The sequence below is a fragment of the Grampus griseus genome, assembly GCF_964374135.1.
Source record: "Grampus griseus genome assembly, chromosome: 9".
Taxonomy (NCBI): domain Eukaryota; kingdom Metazoa; phylum Chordata; class Mammalia; order Artiodactyla; family Delphinidae; genus Grampus; species Grampus griseus.
Genome location: NC_139003.1, coordinates 6,039,592 through 6,056,720, shown reverse-complemented (window position 1 = coordinate 6,056,720; position 17,129 = coordinate 6,039,592). Strand labels below are relative to the sequence as shown.

The following is a 17,129-nucleotide window of genomic DNA, read 5'->3' as shown; positions in this document are numbered from 1 at the left end:
TTCTCTCTTTATTGGACGCTTTGTAGATGTCACACAGGTCTAAAAGTTACACCATTAAATAATTATTTAAAAACCGACCAGGATTAAGGCCCTGGTCCAGAGCTCCAAACCAGAAGCAGAAAGGAACGGGGGTGGTGGGCTGGGAGGTATTCCTCCAACATCCCCAAACCCAGCAAACGAGGATCCTAAGCTCTTTCACAGGCCAACCCAGGGCACAGGCCCTTGGGTTAACACTCAGATGCCTCTGGCTGCATCACTATCAGGGTCAGAACCAGCAAGGAGCTGGCAGGAACAGCCAGCCGAGTCCAGACATGGACAAAAGTAACTGGAAGGACAGAAGACGGACAGGTACTGTCCAGCTGTAGATAAGATCACAGAGTGCAGCTAAGGCAGGTGGGGGAGGGGCTGGGGAGCAGTATTGCAGCAATGCAGGAGTGTGGCCCCAGGGGCTTGGCCCAGCCGGCCGGCCGGCAAGGGCTCACACGTTGTGGGTCCTCCTGGTGAGCTGGGGCTCCTCGCCCACTAGCTTGGACTTGAGGTGCTCCTTGTAGGCCAGGATGTCTCCAGGCCACTTGGTGATTGTCTGCTTCTCACAGACCCAGATTTCTTGTGCAACCTAGAAAGCAAATCCTAGACTTAATAATCCTGACCAGTATCCTTCCCATCCCTGCCCAGGAGACTGTCCCCAGGGGATTCTGGGAAGAAAACCCCATAACCCCCCGCGCAGGCCCACAGCCAGCTCAGTTTCGCTACTTAGGTCTGGCCTAACCCAAGGGCACCGTAACCAGCAGGTTTTGGAGCCTTCCAAGCCAGGACCTGCCGTGTCACCCCTATTTCCAGTTCCCTAGCAGGAACGCTTCACTCTCAGCTTCCTTTTCTCCACCCCATCTTCCTGAAAGCTTCAGCGAAACGACCAGCAGCTTTGTCACTGATGACTAGCAGTAACCCTCTGTCTAACCCAGAGTCTCCCTAGTATGATACTACTTCTAGGCTGAAGAATCTTGGAACCACAGAAGCAGCACCCTGTTCTCTACCCAACTCCCTTGCCCATTTTGGCCAACAATGCCAAGTAGGCTAACAGCCCCAAATAGCTACTGAAGAATTCAAGTATTTCCACTAACGCTTTCTAAGTTTCCCAAAGAACCGTAAGATCTGGCCCTGTCCACCCTATGTCCTGAGCCCACTTTCCAAATACAGTCAACGTGAATTATGTGCCCTCCGCGTGCTATGACGGTGCTCTACCCAACTGCCTCTGAGATGCCCTCTGCTCTGCCTCCCACCCAGCCAGGAGCCTCACCTGCTGAATGAGTCTGAAATCATGGCTGACCAGCATCATACCACCCTCAAAGTCATTGATGGCGTCTGCCAGGGCGTCGATGGTCTCGATATCCAGGTGGTTGGTGGGCTCGTCCAAGAAGAGCATGTGAGGGTTCTGCCACGCCAGCCAGGCCAGACACACTCGGCACTTCTGCCCATCAGACAGGTTCCGGATCGGGCTCACCTGCGTGCAACCGGCCAGTTATAAAAGCTGGTGTCACCCTCACCACACATCGCAACTCACCTCTCCCCGTGGCTCCTCTGTCGTCACCGTTTCACGGAAAGCAGGGCTCAGGAAGACCCAAGGTCACACAGCAAGACGGTGGCATAGCTGCCTGTCTCTCAAGACCCAAAAGGGATACATCTGGAAGCCTGAAGCCCTGTCTTGACACAGAATCTTAATAAAATGGAGCAATCCAGGGGACCCACAGTTGGGATCTGAATCCAGGAACCTGTGTGCTAGGTTTCAGTTTCCCTTGCCTTTAAGCACTATGGCTCAACCTGCTAGTCAGGGGGGCAAGGGCACGTCAAAGACTGGCACGCTATCCTCGCCCCTCCCCCGAGACCTAAGTGCTCCAATGCATAATAACCCAGAGCAGAGGAAAGGCGGACCATCCGGCCATAGCCTCCCAGTTACCTGGGGTTCGTCCCACACCCCCTCCACTGACCTGCTGTTTCCCGGTGAGACCATATCGCCCAATGATCTTCCTCATTTCTTCCTTCTCCTTGATCTCTGGGTAGCATTTCATCATGTACTCCAAAGGCGAGAGGTCTAAGTCCAGCTGCTCTTGTAAATGCTACAGGAAAAAAGGGACCCACCCAGATGTGGCTGGTGTCCCACTTCCAAAGGAAGCCTGCTGGGTTTCCTGCCGAGTACCTCTCTACCTCTACCTAGGGACCTGTTCAAGACTCCAGAGGCTACTAGGAGCTGACTTGGTCACATGCAGCCCCATTCCCACACCCTGGGTAACTCCCCGCTCCCCACTCCCCGCCAGGACTATACCTGATGGTAACGCCCTATCTTGACATGAGAGTGTTTTCGGATCATTCCGTCTGTGGGAAGTAGCTAAAAAAAAAAAAAAAAAAAAAAAACAACACAGAGTAGAAAGTGGAAAGATAAGCACACAGAAAAGGAACCCCGGTCAGAAGCAGACATAGGCAGAGAGGGGAACAAACACATGTTCGCACTGAACGAGACTCATACAACTTCCTGAACTGAATCTACGCCACCACCTCACGAACTGCTATTCTGGCCACTCCAAAAATACCTAGGAAGGTACTGAAACAGGTGCTTTCAAGGGAGGCACAGACACACGCCACACCATCTACTGAGTAGCCGCTGGATTACTGTACGGCGCACCGACTGTGTAACAAGGGGCTCGGGTACAGGTCCGACATACGTTTTCTACATACAGCAAGAGCATACTTCTCAACGCACAGGCGTTTCTGTGTTCTAACTGCTCTGAATGAAACCACGGAAAGATGCCGAGAGCATGCATGTGTTCTCCCTCTCATCCACGCTCTCACACACACAGACTCCCCCCGTCAGGTTTCTCTGAGAAAACTGCCCCAAACTTCAGCACTACCCAGTGAGACCACACGCCCCAGAGGACGGCTCGCTCAGGCCCTCTAAGAGCAGTGGCCCCTGCCTCCCCTCCCTCTCCCGCAGACGCACCAGCATCCAATCCTGGAAGTCCCACGCCCCAGCGTGGCACCATACCTCTCCAGTTAGCAGCTTCAGAAGAGTTGACTTCCCTGCTCCATTGGGCCCCACCAGAGCCACTCGTGTGTCGAGATCGATACCAAATTCTAGATTGTTGTAGATGCAAGGCTGAGGTGGGTGTGAGAGAGAAAGGGATACGGGGCTAGGGTGCTGATCAGTCTGACTGGCAGACTCACCCCGCTGAGTCCCCAGTCACCGCTGGAGGAGGTGGGAGTGAGGAGGGCGGCAGCTCTCACGGCAGACCCCAACCCACTGCCTCCACCCACCAACCCAGCTGAGCAGTATTCCCTCCAAGTACTTGCGGGGGGGCTTCTACTCTAAGTCCCTCAATTAGGCGCCCCAGGCTGCCACACCTGAAAATTCCCCAGCACCGCATGGGTTAGCAGGCGTGCTCAGCAAAGAACAGGAGACTCTTCTCAGCAGCTGACACTTACCTTGGAAAATGCACCCCAGCTTCCCAACTACACCCAAGTACTCACCCCATCTTTTGTATACTTGAAGCTGACATTTTGCACCATAATAACGGGGGGAGGGATCTTGCCACATGGTGGGAAATAAAATGACAGTGTCTAGAAAAAGAGAGGGCATTTATCAAGTCAGGTCCTTTCTCATCCACCTCACCTTAGGCCGCCTAATTCCACCCAGTCACAACCTACCTTGTCACTCACGACCCTCTCTGTCAGTCCTGATGCCATCATTTTCTGTAGCGTCTTCTCCTTGCTCTGGGCCTGCCGGGCCAGCTTGGCACTGCCATGACCAAACCTAGCGATGTAGTTCTGAAAGAGACCAGAGAGCGGGCCAGGAGTACGGGCAGGCACCAAACAACTCATCTTAACTGCACGGTAAAAACTGCTGACAACGTCTTCTCTAGCAGCCCCCAATCCCCACACACCCTCACCCAACTGGCCCGGAGAATGCGAACTCGGCTCTACGATCGCCCTACCTTCATGTGTGCAATCTGATCCTGTTCCCAGTGAAACCTCTTCATCTGGTTCTCTTCCAGCTCCAGCCGTGTCTTCACATACTGATCATAATTACCCTGCAGGAAAGTGCACCAGGCGAGACGGGCAGCTTTAGCCTCGGTCCTGGGTTCTCACTCAGGGTTCAGGGGGATGTGACATGGCATCTCATTTGGCCCTGGTTGTAAGACTGTGCAGTAAGGGGACTTCCCTGCTGGCGCAGTGGTTAAGAATCTGCCTGCTAATGCAGGGAACACGGGTTAGAGCCCTGTTCCGGGAAGATCCCACATGTCGCGGAGCAACTAAGCCTGTGCGCCACAACTACTGAGCCTGCGCTCTAGAGCCCATGAGCCACAACTACTGAAGCTCACGCGTCTAGAGCCCGTGCTCTGCAACAAAAGAAGCCTCCGCAATAAGAAGTCCGTGCACCGCAACGAAGAGCGGCCCCTGCTCACTCCAACCAGAGAAAGCCCGCGCGTAGCAACGAAGACCCAATGCAGCCAAAAATAAATAAATAACTTTAAAAAAAAAAAAAAAAGGATTGTGCAGTAGGGAAAGAGGAAGTGCATTAAAGAAGCATATCCTAATCTAGAACCTGAGGTCTTCTAAATTGTGTGCCTCTCATTCTTAGCTTAGCCACAGCAGGGCTCCGGATCAAATCCTCAGGTTGGCCATAAAGACACCCACAGCGTTGGCAATAGCCCTGAAAACCACTGTCAAACAGATATCTAGAGGCTCACAGCCTTCCAAGAGCACCTCTTTCTACTCCCCATCCCTAGAGACTGAAGCCCCCATGCAGACTACAAGAACTTCCTCCAGGTGGGAAGACATCAGACCCATCAGATTTAGGACCTGGCAAACCCTGCACTATGGGCTGCCATGGTTTCTATCTGCAAAAAACTAGACTCAACCTAAACATACATCGAAAAGGGTCTGACAAATGACTTACACAATAGCCACACAATGAAATACTATGCAGTCACTGGAAAAAATGAGCATGATTTATATATACTCATACGGAAAGCAGTCCAAGACAAATTAAAATTTAAACGCAACCTACAGAAGAGAATGATTAAGATTACAACTGTGATAAGTATACGTGAAATTTTCTACAAATGCTACTTGCAAGTACATGTGAAATTTCTGAAAGACTATGTAAGAAACCTATTAATACTCCCATGGTGAGTACAACCATGAATAAAGAGAACTTCTGGTTTTCATTTTTTGATATGTTTTCTGAAACAGAAAAAGTGTAAAGGCAAGGCAGAAAAGTGGGCTGTTGAGATCCTGGCTCCCCTTCTTCATGGAAGGAGAGAAGGAGGGGTACTGTGCTGGCTGCCACTGCAGAAGGCAGAGAGCAGCAAGGCCTGCCTGGGCACCACGAAAGTCAACCTCTTTGCATAAGGCAAACATACACCATATGCACACGCTGCCAATCCGTGGCCTATGGCCTGAAAGCAATTACTTTGGGACCAAAATAAACAGGGTGCAGAACTCCCTGTCCACGTCTTTTTATAGCAACAGGTAGAAAAGGACTGCTAAGTCTATTTTGTTTTAAAGGAGAACTTCAGGGAATTGGTAAGCACAGAGGTTACTGTGGAGAAGCTGGGGCCCACTCACCGTATAATACTTCAGTTTCTTGTTGTGCATGTGAATGATGTTGGTACAGACACCATTCAGAAAGTCCTGGGAATGGGAGACGAGGACCAAGATGCGCTTAAAACTGCAAAGCCAGAGAACCAGTCAGGGGGGCGCTCAGAACGGTAGATGGTTCACAACAGGTGGGCTGAATGTCAGGCCCAGAAAACCTTCATCCTCTCCCATCCTTACGCCTAGGCATCCTTTAGATTTATTCTCCAATTCCCAGTTCTTAGCACCTAAGCCACCAGTGCACAATCGACCCGTAAGAACACTTTGATGCCTTTCAAAGTATGGTGAGACAGTCTGAGTTTCCTCAGACTTTTGTTCTAATTTTCCTTTTCTTTTTTCTTGATAGGTAAGAAGTGGATTTATTTAGAGAGAAACACACTCCACAGACAAGAGTGTGGGCCATCTCAGAAGGCGAGAGCAGCCTGTTCTAATTTTCAAAAGAATGGCAGTAACAGTGATGGTAAAATCAAAAGTGTATGCACACAGGCACCCATAAACGCATCTAAAATCACGGGTGGGAAGAACTGGAATAGGCACAGTAAAAATCACCAGCTCGGCTTTTTAAAGAAGGTGCCAAGTCATTGCAGAGACCATGGAAAGCCTTATTCCAGAACTGGGGCAGTATGCCAGGTTATCTGGCTCTCCAGCCATAGGACCACTGCTATATGTGCTATTTTTCTCTTTGTCACTGCATCATGATCTTAGATGGGAATCCCCGTTTATATGATATATATATATAAATACAGTTAAGAAAAAATATTGTCTTTAATAAAGACATTGTATTTTAAATAATGGGAAAAACCAAAAAAAGTAAAACAAACAAACCAATCCACATATTTCAGACTAAACAAAAACAAAAAGGCCTGCCCTAAAGATGCTTACCACCTTCTCAATCCGGCCTTCACTCTGGCCCCACTTCAGTCCACTTCTCACTGCTCTAATATCACTGTGGGTCCTGGGCATCCATCTCCCTGGGACTCTGCTCAACTCCCCCTCCAGGACCCGCCCACTTCCACCCCAGCCCCGCCCCCTTACGTCTTTAGCTCTTCTTCCAACCACACACAAGCGTCGAGGTCCAGGTGGTTGGTGGGCTCGTCCAGGAGTAGCATGAAGGGCCGGATGAAGAGGGCTCTGAAGAACAGGAAGGAGACAGAGCCACTTCAGTGTGATGGGTGCTACGCAGGAAGGGACAGCCTGCCTGCTACCTGCAGTTCTGGTCAGGCCTGCACGGAGTCCTGAAATCAACTCTAGGCTCTAGACCTAGGCTCTAGACCTCAGGGGAAAGGTGAGAACTAGGAGAAACCAGAGACGAAGAGTGGGGGTTAAAGGGCAGGAAACAGCTGAAAAGCAGAGGGAAGATGCTGAACTACAAAGTATTCAGGTTAAACCGAACTGGTGGGGTTGCCAGACTCCAGCAAGGAGGCCAAAGAATGTTCTTTTCTGAGGTGGCATCTCAAGACAGGAGAAACAAGGGGAGAGCGCTGGGTCCGCACGCGGTCACCACCTCTGCAGCGCTTGTTAGAAAGATTTCTGGACATCCACCTCCAGCATTCTGACTCCAGCACAGACAGAAAAGGCTAGGAAATCTGTAGTTTTAAAAGCTCCCCAGGTGAATGTGAGGCAGCTAATCCTTGCTGGCACGTGAAACCACGGCTCTCACGTGCTAAGGCACAAAGCAGCTTTGCTAAAGCAGTTATCAAGCCTCACCAATGCCCTTGGCAGACACTGGTTGGGTAAGCAACCACCTCTTTAACTGGGGACTTTCTGGGGGCTTGGTGGGGGAATGATGATCTACAGATACTCATTTTGGGTCCAGGTCACAAGAGGGTAAGAAGGACAGATATCCTAACAGCTGTCTAACATTTTATCTTTAAACAGCAAGAATTAGAAGGACTGAAGCACAAACAACGGTGGTAGAGGAGTCAAGAGGAAAGAAAGAAACAGACCTATTCTACCATTCACCTAGGGCTGGTCCCAGATTCCTAAACCCTGTGCAGGAAGTCCAGCAATGACCATTTCAGTCAGGAAGCGCACTCCTTAGCTCAGGTATAGCACCCCCGCCCCTCCACACTGTCAATATTTGGCACTTACTGACCATCAACCCTGTTCTAAACGGTTCCACTGGTTTAGAACCCTGTTCTAAACGCTGAGAGAGATGGGGTGCTACAAAGGGTCGAGGAGGGAGAGACTCACCTGGCGAGGGCAACCCTCATCCTCCAGCCCCCACTGAAGTCTTTTAGCTTCTTGCGTTGCATGGCAGGTGTGAAACCCAGTCCGTGCAAGATCCGTGAGGCTCTCATCTCCGCCTTGTCAGCGTCCAGCTCCTCCAGTCGCTCATAGAGCTCTAAGAGCTTCTCACACTCCGCTGCGGACAGTGCAAGGCCCGTGAGGCTCCTGGGCCTTGCCCGGGAGGAAGCCCACCCCCAGGGCCCTGGGTCTGGAGCCCTACCATCCTCGTGAGCCAGCCGTTCAGCCTCCCTCTCCAGCATGGCCCGCTCTGTGTCGACCTCCATCACGCACTGCAGGGGCGTCTTGTCACTAGGGGGCATCTCCCGAGTCAGATGGTAGATGTCAATGTGCTCAGGGATGGGCACTTCGCGTTTCCCAATAGCAGACAGCAGCATGGACTTCCCTGGGAGGGGCAGGCAAAGCACAGGAAGAGAAGGGGACGCTCAGCACAGTTCTGCCTGTCGTTCTCCTACATCAGCCCCTCCACTCCAGCCAAACCACGACCTCATCATCGTTTGCGTACTTGCCTTCCTTTCATTCATTCAAATCCTATGACTCCCCCATCCCTGCCCGCATCCTCGGGACACCTTCCCTCCAGTCCTTGTCCCAGCCCTCCTCTGTGAGGTCTGTTCATCTACAGCCGCCTCACGCACCGCTACTCCCGCCCCTCCCATCCTCTTCTCCGGCACCTACTGTCTACAACTACTCACGTGGTGCTTATCACACGACTGCTCTGTATTGCTAGTTCCTCTTCCCTGGGCATACCTGGTCTCCCACCCATACTATAAACTCCTTGCTTTGTAATAGCTGTGCTAAGTAAATACTTGCTGAGTGACATATGAGCCAAGGAGAGATACCTCCCGCCTCACTTTCCAAGGGCCTCACCAATTCCATTTAAGCCAATGAGGCCGTAACGACGGCCTGAGTTTAACTCCAGTTTGGTGTCACTGAGCAGCTCTTGGCCATGGAAGGTGAGGGAGAGGTTGATGACGTGGGCATCGGTGCTGTTGGGGTGGGAGGCGAGCACGCCCGTGACAGCTCGAGCAGCAGCTTTCCTCATCTCAAAGTCCTCCAGCTCCTTGGTCAGCAAGTCCACTTCTGGGGACAGAAACAAAGCAGTTTGGGAAGAGGGCTGTAAGACAGACTGGCTCTTATACAAAAAGGCATGTCTTAGGGCATCTGGATGGCTCAGTCAGTAGAGCATCAGACTTTTAATCTGAGGGTCCAGGGTTCAGGCCACTGTCTGGCCATTTGTGGCTTTTGCCCTTCCTTAAGTTACCAAATATTACCATACAAAGATCCAAAGGCTGAAAAAGGCATGCCCTGAAGGACCTGGGCTCAAGATCAGGTTGAGATGACTCAGATGTTTCACAAGCTTTAAACAGGGTGTACACTGCATACAGATCTGCCCTGGTATCCTGCTTCCATGGACATTTTTTACTTTGTAACTTGTCCTTTTAATTCTAACTTTCCTTGTTCTAAGATGATATAATGCATGGTAGGAATGGCTAGAACTCCAAACTGTCCTCCATGAGTATGTGTTAAAGAATTAGTCCCAATGCCCAAAATAAAGCAGATGCTATAGAGGTGCAATGCTCCTACTCCACGACCTAGAGCTTCCAGATGGCGCTTCCAAGACGCTATGCTGCCCAAAAGGGACCAGTATGAGAAAATGCACAGAGGGATCAATGGCAGGCAGAGCCAAGGCTGGGAAAACCAGAAGTTCCAAGTCTGGAGGGTTTCAGAGACGCAAACTGACCATGAGACAAGAGACTAGCTGTTCTGCCTTTGTAGCTTTGCAGGCATGACTACATTTTCAGGCTGGGAAGAACTATTAATATATGGCTAACGTTAACTGGCTAATAGCTGTTGAGTTTACTCTGTGCCTGGGACTGTACTACATTATCATTCCCCATCTAATTTAATCCCCATAACCCTTATAGGATAACACTTAGGACCCTCCTTTTATAGATGAAGAGGTTAAATAATATAGCCAAGGTCAAAAAGGCTAGTGACCCAGAGTTTGAACCAGGCTTTGTCTGACCCCAAAGCCATGACCTTAACTATCTCACTATACTACCTCTCCGTAAAGGACAAGCTCCCACAAAGTATTATTGCAAGTGGGACAGAAATGGGGGTAGAGGGAGTCTTGGTAAGCTTCTTCCAAAAGAGAGTAAGGTGATCTATTAACCTTTTCAGGAAGGAGTCAAAAACTACACGAGGATCCGCTACCGTGACAATCTTCTAATTTTATAGTCTTTGTTACCCTTACCCGTTTTCCCATGGTAACCTTACAGTAGAACACCTGAAATAAGAAAGCCCATGTGCTTGTCCTTAGCAAGAGTAAAGATGGAGTAGAAGGGGGAAGAGAGCTCGGTGCCGTCCTCAGACAGGCAGGCGTGGGGAAAGCAACTTCAAGAGGGTAATGGTTAGTCTTAGGTCACTCTCCGAATACCCCATCCTGTCGGGAGATTACCACTGCTGGTGCTATACCCACCCTGCTGCTGAACCTGCTCTGCCTGCAAGAAGTCAGAACCAAGGGCAGGGACTGTCCTGCCAGACAGCTGGCAGTCATTCTATGTCTACCTCAGCTTCCAGTACAGTGTGTTATACGTAACTGCTTGATGAATGCGGGCCTACCTCATTTTATTGCACTTTGCTTTATTGTGCTTCACAGATATTGCAATTTTTACAAACTGAAGGTGTGTGGAAACCCTACGTCAAGCAAGTCTATCAGCACCATTTTTCCAACAGCATCTGCTCACATCCTGTCTCTGTGTCACGATTTCAAACTTTTTCATTATTATTACATTTGTTACAGTGATCTGTGATCTTTGATATTACTACTACGACTCACTGAAGGCTTAGATGATGGCCAACATTTTTTTAGCAATAAGGTATTTTTAAATTAAGGTACGTACATTGTTTTGTTTTATTTATTTGGCCGCACCACATGGCTTGCAGGATCTTAGTTCCCCAACCAGAGACTGAACCTGGGCTCTCAGCAGTGAACGCGCAGAGTCCTAACCTCTGGACCGTCAGGGAAGTCCCCATACATTGTTTTTTTTAGACATAATGCTATTGCATACTTACTAAACTACAGTATAGCGTAAATATAACTTTTATATGCACTGGAAAACCCCCAAATTCATGTGACTCACTTTACTGATACCACAATATTGATATTTACTTTATTATGGTGGTCTGGAACTGAACCCACAATATCTCCAAGGTATGCCTGTACTTTCAAATGGAGGACAAATTTTTTGTTTTGACTGATAAGAGGAATTTAAAAAGTCTCTTTTCTACACAGTTGAGTTACCAGGCTTCCCACAGCCCTGCTTTGTGCCAATCCCTGTTCTAGATGTTGAGAAGATGTACAGGGAGAAGTTGATGCTCTAGATCAGGAGTTCATAAACTTTTTCTTAAAGGGCCAGATGGTAAATATTTTAGGGTTTACAGCCCAAGTGGCAAAAATCAAAACTATTATGTAGGTATACACATTACCATTTGAAACGTAACCACTTAAAAAATGTAAACCATTCTTAGCCTGGGGGGGGGTGGCTTAAAAAGAGGCTGGCCAGATTTGGCAAACTGCCTGTTTCTGTAAATAAAGTTTTATTGGGACATAGCTACACACATCATTTACATATTGTCTACTAGCTGCTTTCCACTACAATGGCGAAGTTGAACAGCTGTATCAGAGACCATATGGACCACAAAGCTATAAATATTTACTATCTGGATCTTTACAGAAACAGTTTGCCAGTCCTTGGTCTATATCTCTGCTCGGACAAGAAGATCAAAATTAAGGGAAAGCTATACAGCCAACCCTCTACATCCACAGTTCTGCGTCCACAAATTCAACCAACTGAGGATTAAAAAAAAGAGTTCCAGAAAGTTCCAAAATTTGCCACACACTGGCCATTATTTCATAGCATTTACAATGTATTAGGTATTACAAGTAATCTAGAGATGTGCTAGGTTATATGCAGATACTACATACACCATTCTCTGTAAGGGACCTGAGTTTCTGTGGATTTTGGTATTCACAGGGGTCCTGGGACCAATCACCAGCAGATACCAAGGCTCTACTGTATACCATTTTCTCTCGATCTCTTCCATTTTACAGCATCTATGACCTAAGTCATCTCCTGAGCTTTAAAAGTAAGACTTAGATGGGGCTTCCCTGGTGGCGCAGTGGTTGAGAGTCCGCCTGCCGATGCAGGGGACGCGGGTTTGTGCCCCGGTCCGGGAAGATCCCACATGCCGCGGAGCGGCTGGGCCCGTGAGCCATGGCCGCTGGGCCTGCGCGTCCGGAGCCTGTGCTCCGCAACGGGAGAGGCCACAGCGGTGAGAGGCCCACGTACTGCAGAAAAAAAAAAGTAAGACTTAGACCTCACTGTCCTAGCCTACAGCATCCCACAAAACAGACTCAAAAAGTAAGTGAATGGCACTGAATAAATGCAGAAGGGATTCTGGAATAAACTTCATCAGAGAGAATACTGCAGATTTCACAAGCAGCCCCTTTCTTTCATTCCCCAAACAAGGGGACCAGCTGAACTCTAGTTCCTGTCTTGAAGAGTCTCACTTTCTAAAGAAGGTTGAACTGTCTGCCAGAAGTCGCTTTCTTTGATATTTATCTTAATCTTTCCGTACCTCACTACCTAAAGAAGGCCATGTGGCAATGGTAACAGGTAAAGGCTGGAGAACAGTGACCTGCAGCATTAAGTAATTCCAAACTCAGAGAAGAGAGAGGACCCAGTCTTGGGAGAAGGAACAGATGACCCATTAATTATGAAAGCAGAAATGACCCTGGGTCCCTGGTAATAAGAAAAGTTTTGAGAGAGCTGGAAAGAAAACCAGATTTCATATTTCAGAAGAGTAGCTCCCTGAGGAAGCAGGGTGAAAACCAAAGCTCCCTTATTACTATAGCTGGGTTCCCCCTGAGAAATTCTGGTTTCCTAAGGAGAAAGGTGAAGAAGAAATTTGTAATGGGAACAGTGGACAATAGTCTCAGAGTGGGATTCAGTTTTCTATTTTTCCAATCCATCCAGAAAGTACCTACAGAGCTGATGATAGATACTTCTTGACCATTGTTCCTGAGGACCTAGGGGGAACCCTGTCTACTTTACAGATCACAATTCAGCCTGCTCGTTCACTCCTATCATTCTTCACTTCCCATTCCTCCACCACTCTGGCCAGGAAGAAAACTTCCCCATGGCCTGACTTTACTGCACTAGCTTTCTCTCATAATTCTTATTTTGGAGACAATTCCTACCATTCAACTCTCTGCTCTCAATCATTTTTAACTCTCCCTTTTCTGAATTCCTATCTGTCTGTTGTAACTTGCATTAGTAATTCTCCTCTCCTCTTCAAACATTTACCTAGTATCTCTATCTGCAAGGCTGATCAGGCAAAAAAGATATATTACACAAGACATGGTCTCTGCACTCAAAGATCAAGCAATTTAGACGAAGAAACAGAAGGCACAACATAAAAAGGTAACACTGGGACTTCCCTGGCGGTGCAGTGGTTGGGACTCCACGCTTCCACCGCAGGGGGTGTGGGTTCCATCCCCTGGTTGGGGAACTAGGATCCTACATACCGTGCAGCTCGGCCGAAAAAAAAAAAAGGAACACTATAGATAGTACAGGGATATAGTGAATGGCAATATTATTGAGGTCAGGTTTGATTGGGAAAGATGTTACCATCCTGAGCTGGGCCCTGAGAGAAATGTCAAATGTAGCTAGTACAAAAATTGTGGTATTAGAACCTCAGTGTGTAAATGGACAAATGTGGTGACTATTCAAGGGACAACAATAGTCGATGGAGACGACCTGTTTAGAGTGTCTTCAGGGGTGCAAGGAGGAAGGCTGGGATAGACTGCCAAGGGCCTGGGATATTCTTTATCACACACTGCCCTGTTTCCCCATCTAGACTGCAAGATATCAGACAGCAAGGCGCTCTTATAGTGCCTGAGTTTCCAGCACAGTGTCTAACACTTGAGAAGTGCTCGTAACAGAAAGGCATCTCTCTCCCAGAAAAAACCCATAAAACAACTCATGTGTTTCCGTCTTGTCGGTACAGCCACTACCGCTGGGAGGACAAGGGTATTATGTGGTGAGGAGCCTGGCACACTGACCTTCATGTGTAGAAATGGAAATTAAGAAAGGGGCAGGGAACTGACCTTCTTCTCCAAGTCTAGAAGACAGAGCAGCAAGGCAGCACAACCACTCCCATATTTGCTTGCCACTGAGTATGTGAGAACTCTGTGTTCAGTTTCCTTGATCAAGCGCCAACTCTACTGGTTTGGTTCATCATGAAAAGTTTCATGGCCCCAGATATACTCTCCAGCGCCCCCAGCATCCGGACTGTGACTCCAGCCGGGGCGTCCTTTACGTCCGAGCAACCATCCCAGGGACCCACCTCTCCCTCAATTCACCTGTGGTGTCTTGGCCATTGGCCTCCTCATTTTTCTCCTCTGCCACCTGTGGCTCTGTGACAGCATCTCCGTTTTCTTCATGGCCTTTTCTGGGCCGCTGTCGTGCTTTGGCAGCTTCCTTCTTTTTGGCCGCCTTCTTCTTGGCCAGGTCGGAAGGCATGGTGATGAACCACAAGGGCACGTTACTGTTCTTTCAGGAAGCCTGAAGGAAGGCAAACACCCCCAGGTTCTAAACTTCCGCAGAATGCCTGGGCCTGGCTCCATCCCTCTCAGGAACTGCCTAGCGAGCCTGTGATCCCAGCTCCGTCCCAGACTAGTCGCTCCCAACTCTGTCAGGATCTCTCAAGCCAATTCTGATCCTCGGCCGCTCTTCTAATCTCAACAGCTCTTCCCTCGGGCTTTGTCCACCAATCCCCACGGACTGCCTCACTCTGGAAATGCTCCTCCTTTCGGGGCCTCCAGTTAGGGCCCGGGTTCGGCCCCTCGGCACAGGTCCCGGTCTCCAGTTTCCCCACAACTTGGCGCTCCACGCTCCAGCCGGCCGCCTCACTTTCCCGGGCTTCCTCCTCCTGTTTGCCTCCGGCCTCCTCCCCGTCGTCCCCCTCCACACCAGCTGGCCGCCGGGTCCAGCTTCTTCCCGGGGAGCCCTCGTGCCCCCCCGCCCCGTGAGTCCCCTCGGGGTCTCCTCACTCGCCAACCCGCGAACCTCCCCAGCCCCCGCCCGTCACCGTCTCTCCCTTGGCCCCTTCTTCTCCCGCGCAGCCGCCTCCATCCCAGCCCGGTCCTTCCTCCCTCTTCTCGTCCCCCCTCCCCCTCACCGGCCAACACCCTCCCCCCCAGCGCCCCTTCCCCCAACTCACTGGGCCTCGCCGCTCGGCCTCTGTCGCAACAGAGCAGCTCCTTGAGCTCCTCCGCGTGCGGCCGGCTCACTACCCAATCACGGCCTCGCGCGGCTCTCGTCGCGCCGCCGCGTAGACTCCTGGGAAGTGTCGTCCTCCAGCCGTGGCTGCCGAGCCTGAGACCCTCCTCGAGAACTACCGCGGATTCCAGGGGCCTCGCGGGCCGGCGCGACGTCATCAGGATGCGCGAGGCTGGGGAGATTGGAGTCCAAGAGCCTTCTGCCAGCGGCTTGCTGCGGGAACTGGAAACTGCAAATCCCAGCTGGCTCCTCGGATAAGCGGCTGGACCTCCCAGGCTACCCTACCCCGGGAATAGCTGAGGAATTATGCGGAGATACGGGGTTTATAGGGCCGCCCAACCAGCTCAGACAGCAGGGCGAGCGACTACACTTCCCGGCAGGCATCAGGCAGGAATGGGTCGAAACAATGGGGGAACGAAGAGGAGGGAGGAGGAGGAAGCGTGAGCCGGCTGGTGAGAGGGACGGGAAGACGCTCACGGGAAGACGGGAAGACTACGAAGATGATGCGAAGAACAGAATTCCTTCATGAAAGAAAGGTGTCCTCGTTCCATGAAACTGAGGTTTTAGAGGCTGGTCCAGTGTTAACCAAACTTTAGAAGGTGCGGAACGTTGTTCCTGAACCGTGGCTGCTCAGCCAACCCACTCCAGAATTGTTAGGTTTCCATCCAAGCCATGTAAGTTTGATGGGAAGAGCCCTGAAGTAAAAAACAAGACCTCTTTTCTGAATTTAGCTTTATCGTCATTTACCAACGCGATCTTGCCCGTTACTTTTCCTTGCCCGTTAACTTTTCACTGTTTAAAATCCATCACAGACTTCTCATAGCCTACAGTGCAAAAACCAAATGTGGAGTCTCAAATACCTCTCCAGGCTTCTGACCAGGCTTCTGACCAGCAGTGCCTCCGGCAGTGACACGGCTGGAGGGAAGCAAAGGAAGCTGTTACTCCCTCTGAGCACATCCTCCAAAAGTAGCCCCCCCTGACCCTTTACAAAAGTGAGCCCAGGGACTTCCCTGGTGGTCCAGTGGGTAAGACTCTGCTCTCCAAATGCAGGGGGCCCAGGTTCGCCTTCTGGTCGGGGAACTAGATCCCATACGCATGCGCAACTAAGACCCTGCGCACCCTAAATAAATAAATTAAAAAAAATTTTTTTTTAAAGTGAGCTCGCTCCATGCCCCCCCCCACATAGACCTAGTTTTCCTCCTCAAAGTTGATGCTCCAGTAGGCTCTACTTACTTGCATTTCAGAAATAAGCCATGCCATTTTACACCACACGCCTTTGAGCACGCCTTTTCCTAGAATACCCTCCATGAATTAAGTGCCTACTCTGTCCGACTCAGAGCTAGATGCTAGAGTTTCAGTGGTGGTAAGTCATTCCCGGCCCTCACGGAGCTTACAATTAAGAATGCCAAAAAATTGTCGCTCACCATCTGGTTCTAGAATAATGAAGTCACTAGCCACTGCAGTCACTGACCTTCCACACACCCTGAAAGGAGTTCAGGGCCGAGATCAGGAATGAGGCACTCTGTGCTCTGGGAAAAACTGGCAGAACAGGCCTTCAGATATTTTCTGGAGAAGATTTTATGAGCCCAATTTCTTGCAACTCCTCATATCTAGAAAAACACTAAAATCATTAACGGAGGCATTTGCTCCTTGTGACTAGCAGTAACCTGCCAAAATGTGTGCTTGATTACAAATAGCCCCCCTTCAGTAAAATCATATATATACTGACGTCCTCCACCTCTTCAGAGCATTTTCTCAGAGCTATCTGAGAGGCTCCTAGGCTATAGTCCTCATTAGGCCGCAAATAAAACTTAACTCACAACTCTCATGTTGTGCATTTTTTTTCAGCCGACGAGATGGAAAATTTTAAAAGGACACAGATCATGA

At 49.8% G+C, this 17,129-nt stretch overlaps 1 protein-coding gene across 1 annotated transcript; it reads right to left on the bottom strand.

Annotated features, from left to right (window-relative positions):
• LOC309827304 (ATP-binding cassette sub-family F member 2) lies at positions 1 to 15,261 on the bottom strand. Its single transcript, XM_082661885.1, has 15 exons — positions 15,184 to 15,261; positions 14,324 to 14,525; positions 8,764 to 8,976; positions 8,099 to 8,281; positions 7,843 to 8,014; positions 6,685 to 6,780; positions 5,620 to 5,722; positions 3,984 to 4,079; positions 3,697 to 3,816; positions 3,520 to 3,609; positions 3,038 to 3,148; positions 2,321 to 2,383; positions 1,986 to 2,114; positions 1,298 to 1,501; positions 1 to 616 (listed from the first exon to the last, which is right to left on the bottom strand). The coding sequence occupies exons 2-15, from the start codon at positions 14,481 to 14,483 to the stop codon at positions 479 to 481; spliced, it is 1,878 nt and encodes a 625-aa protein (XP_082518011.1). The 5' UTR covers positions 14,484 to 14,525; positions 15,184 to 15,261; the 3' UTR covers positions 1 to 478.
• Positions 15,262 to 17,129: the final 1,868 nt, after the last annotated feature.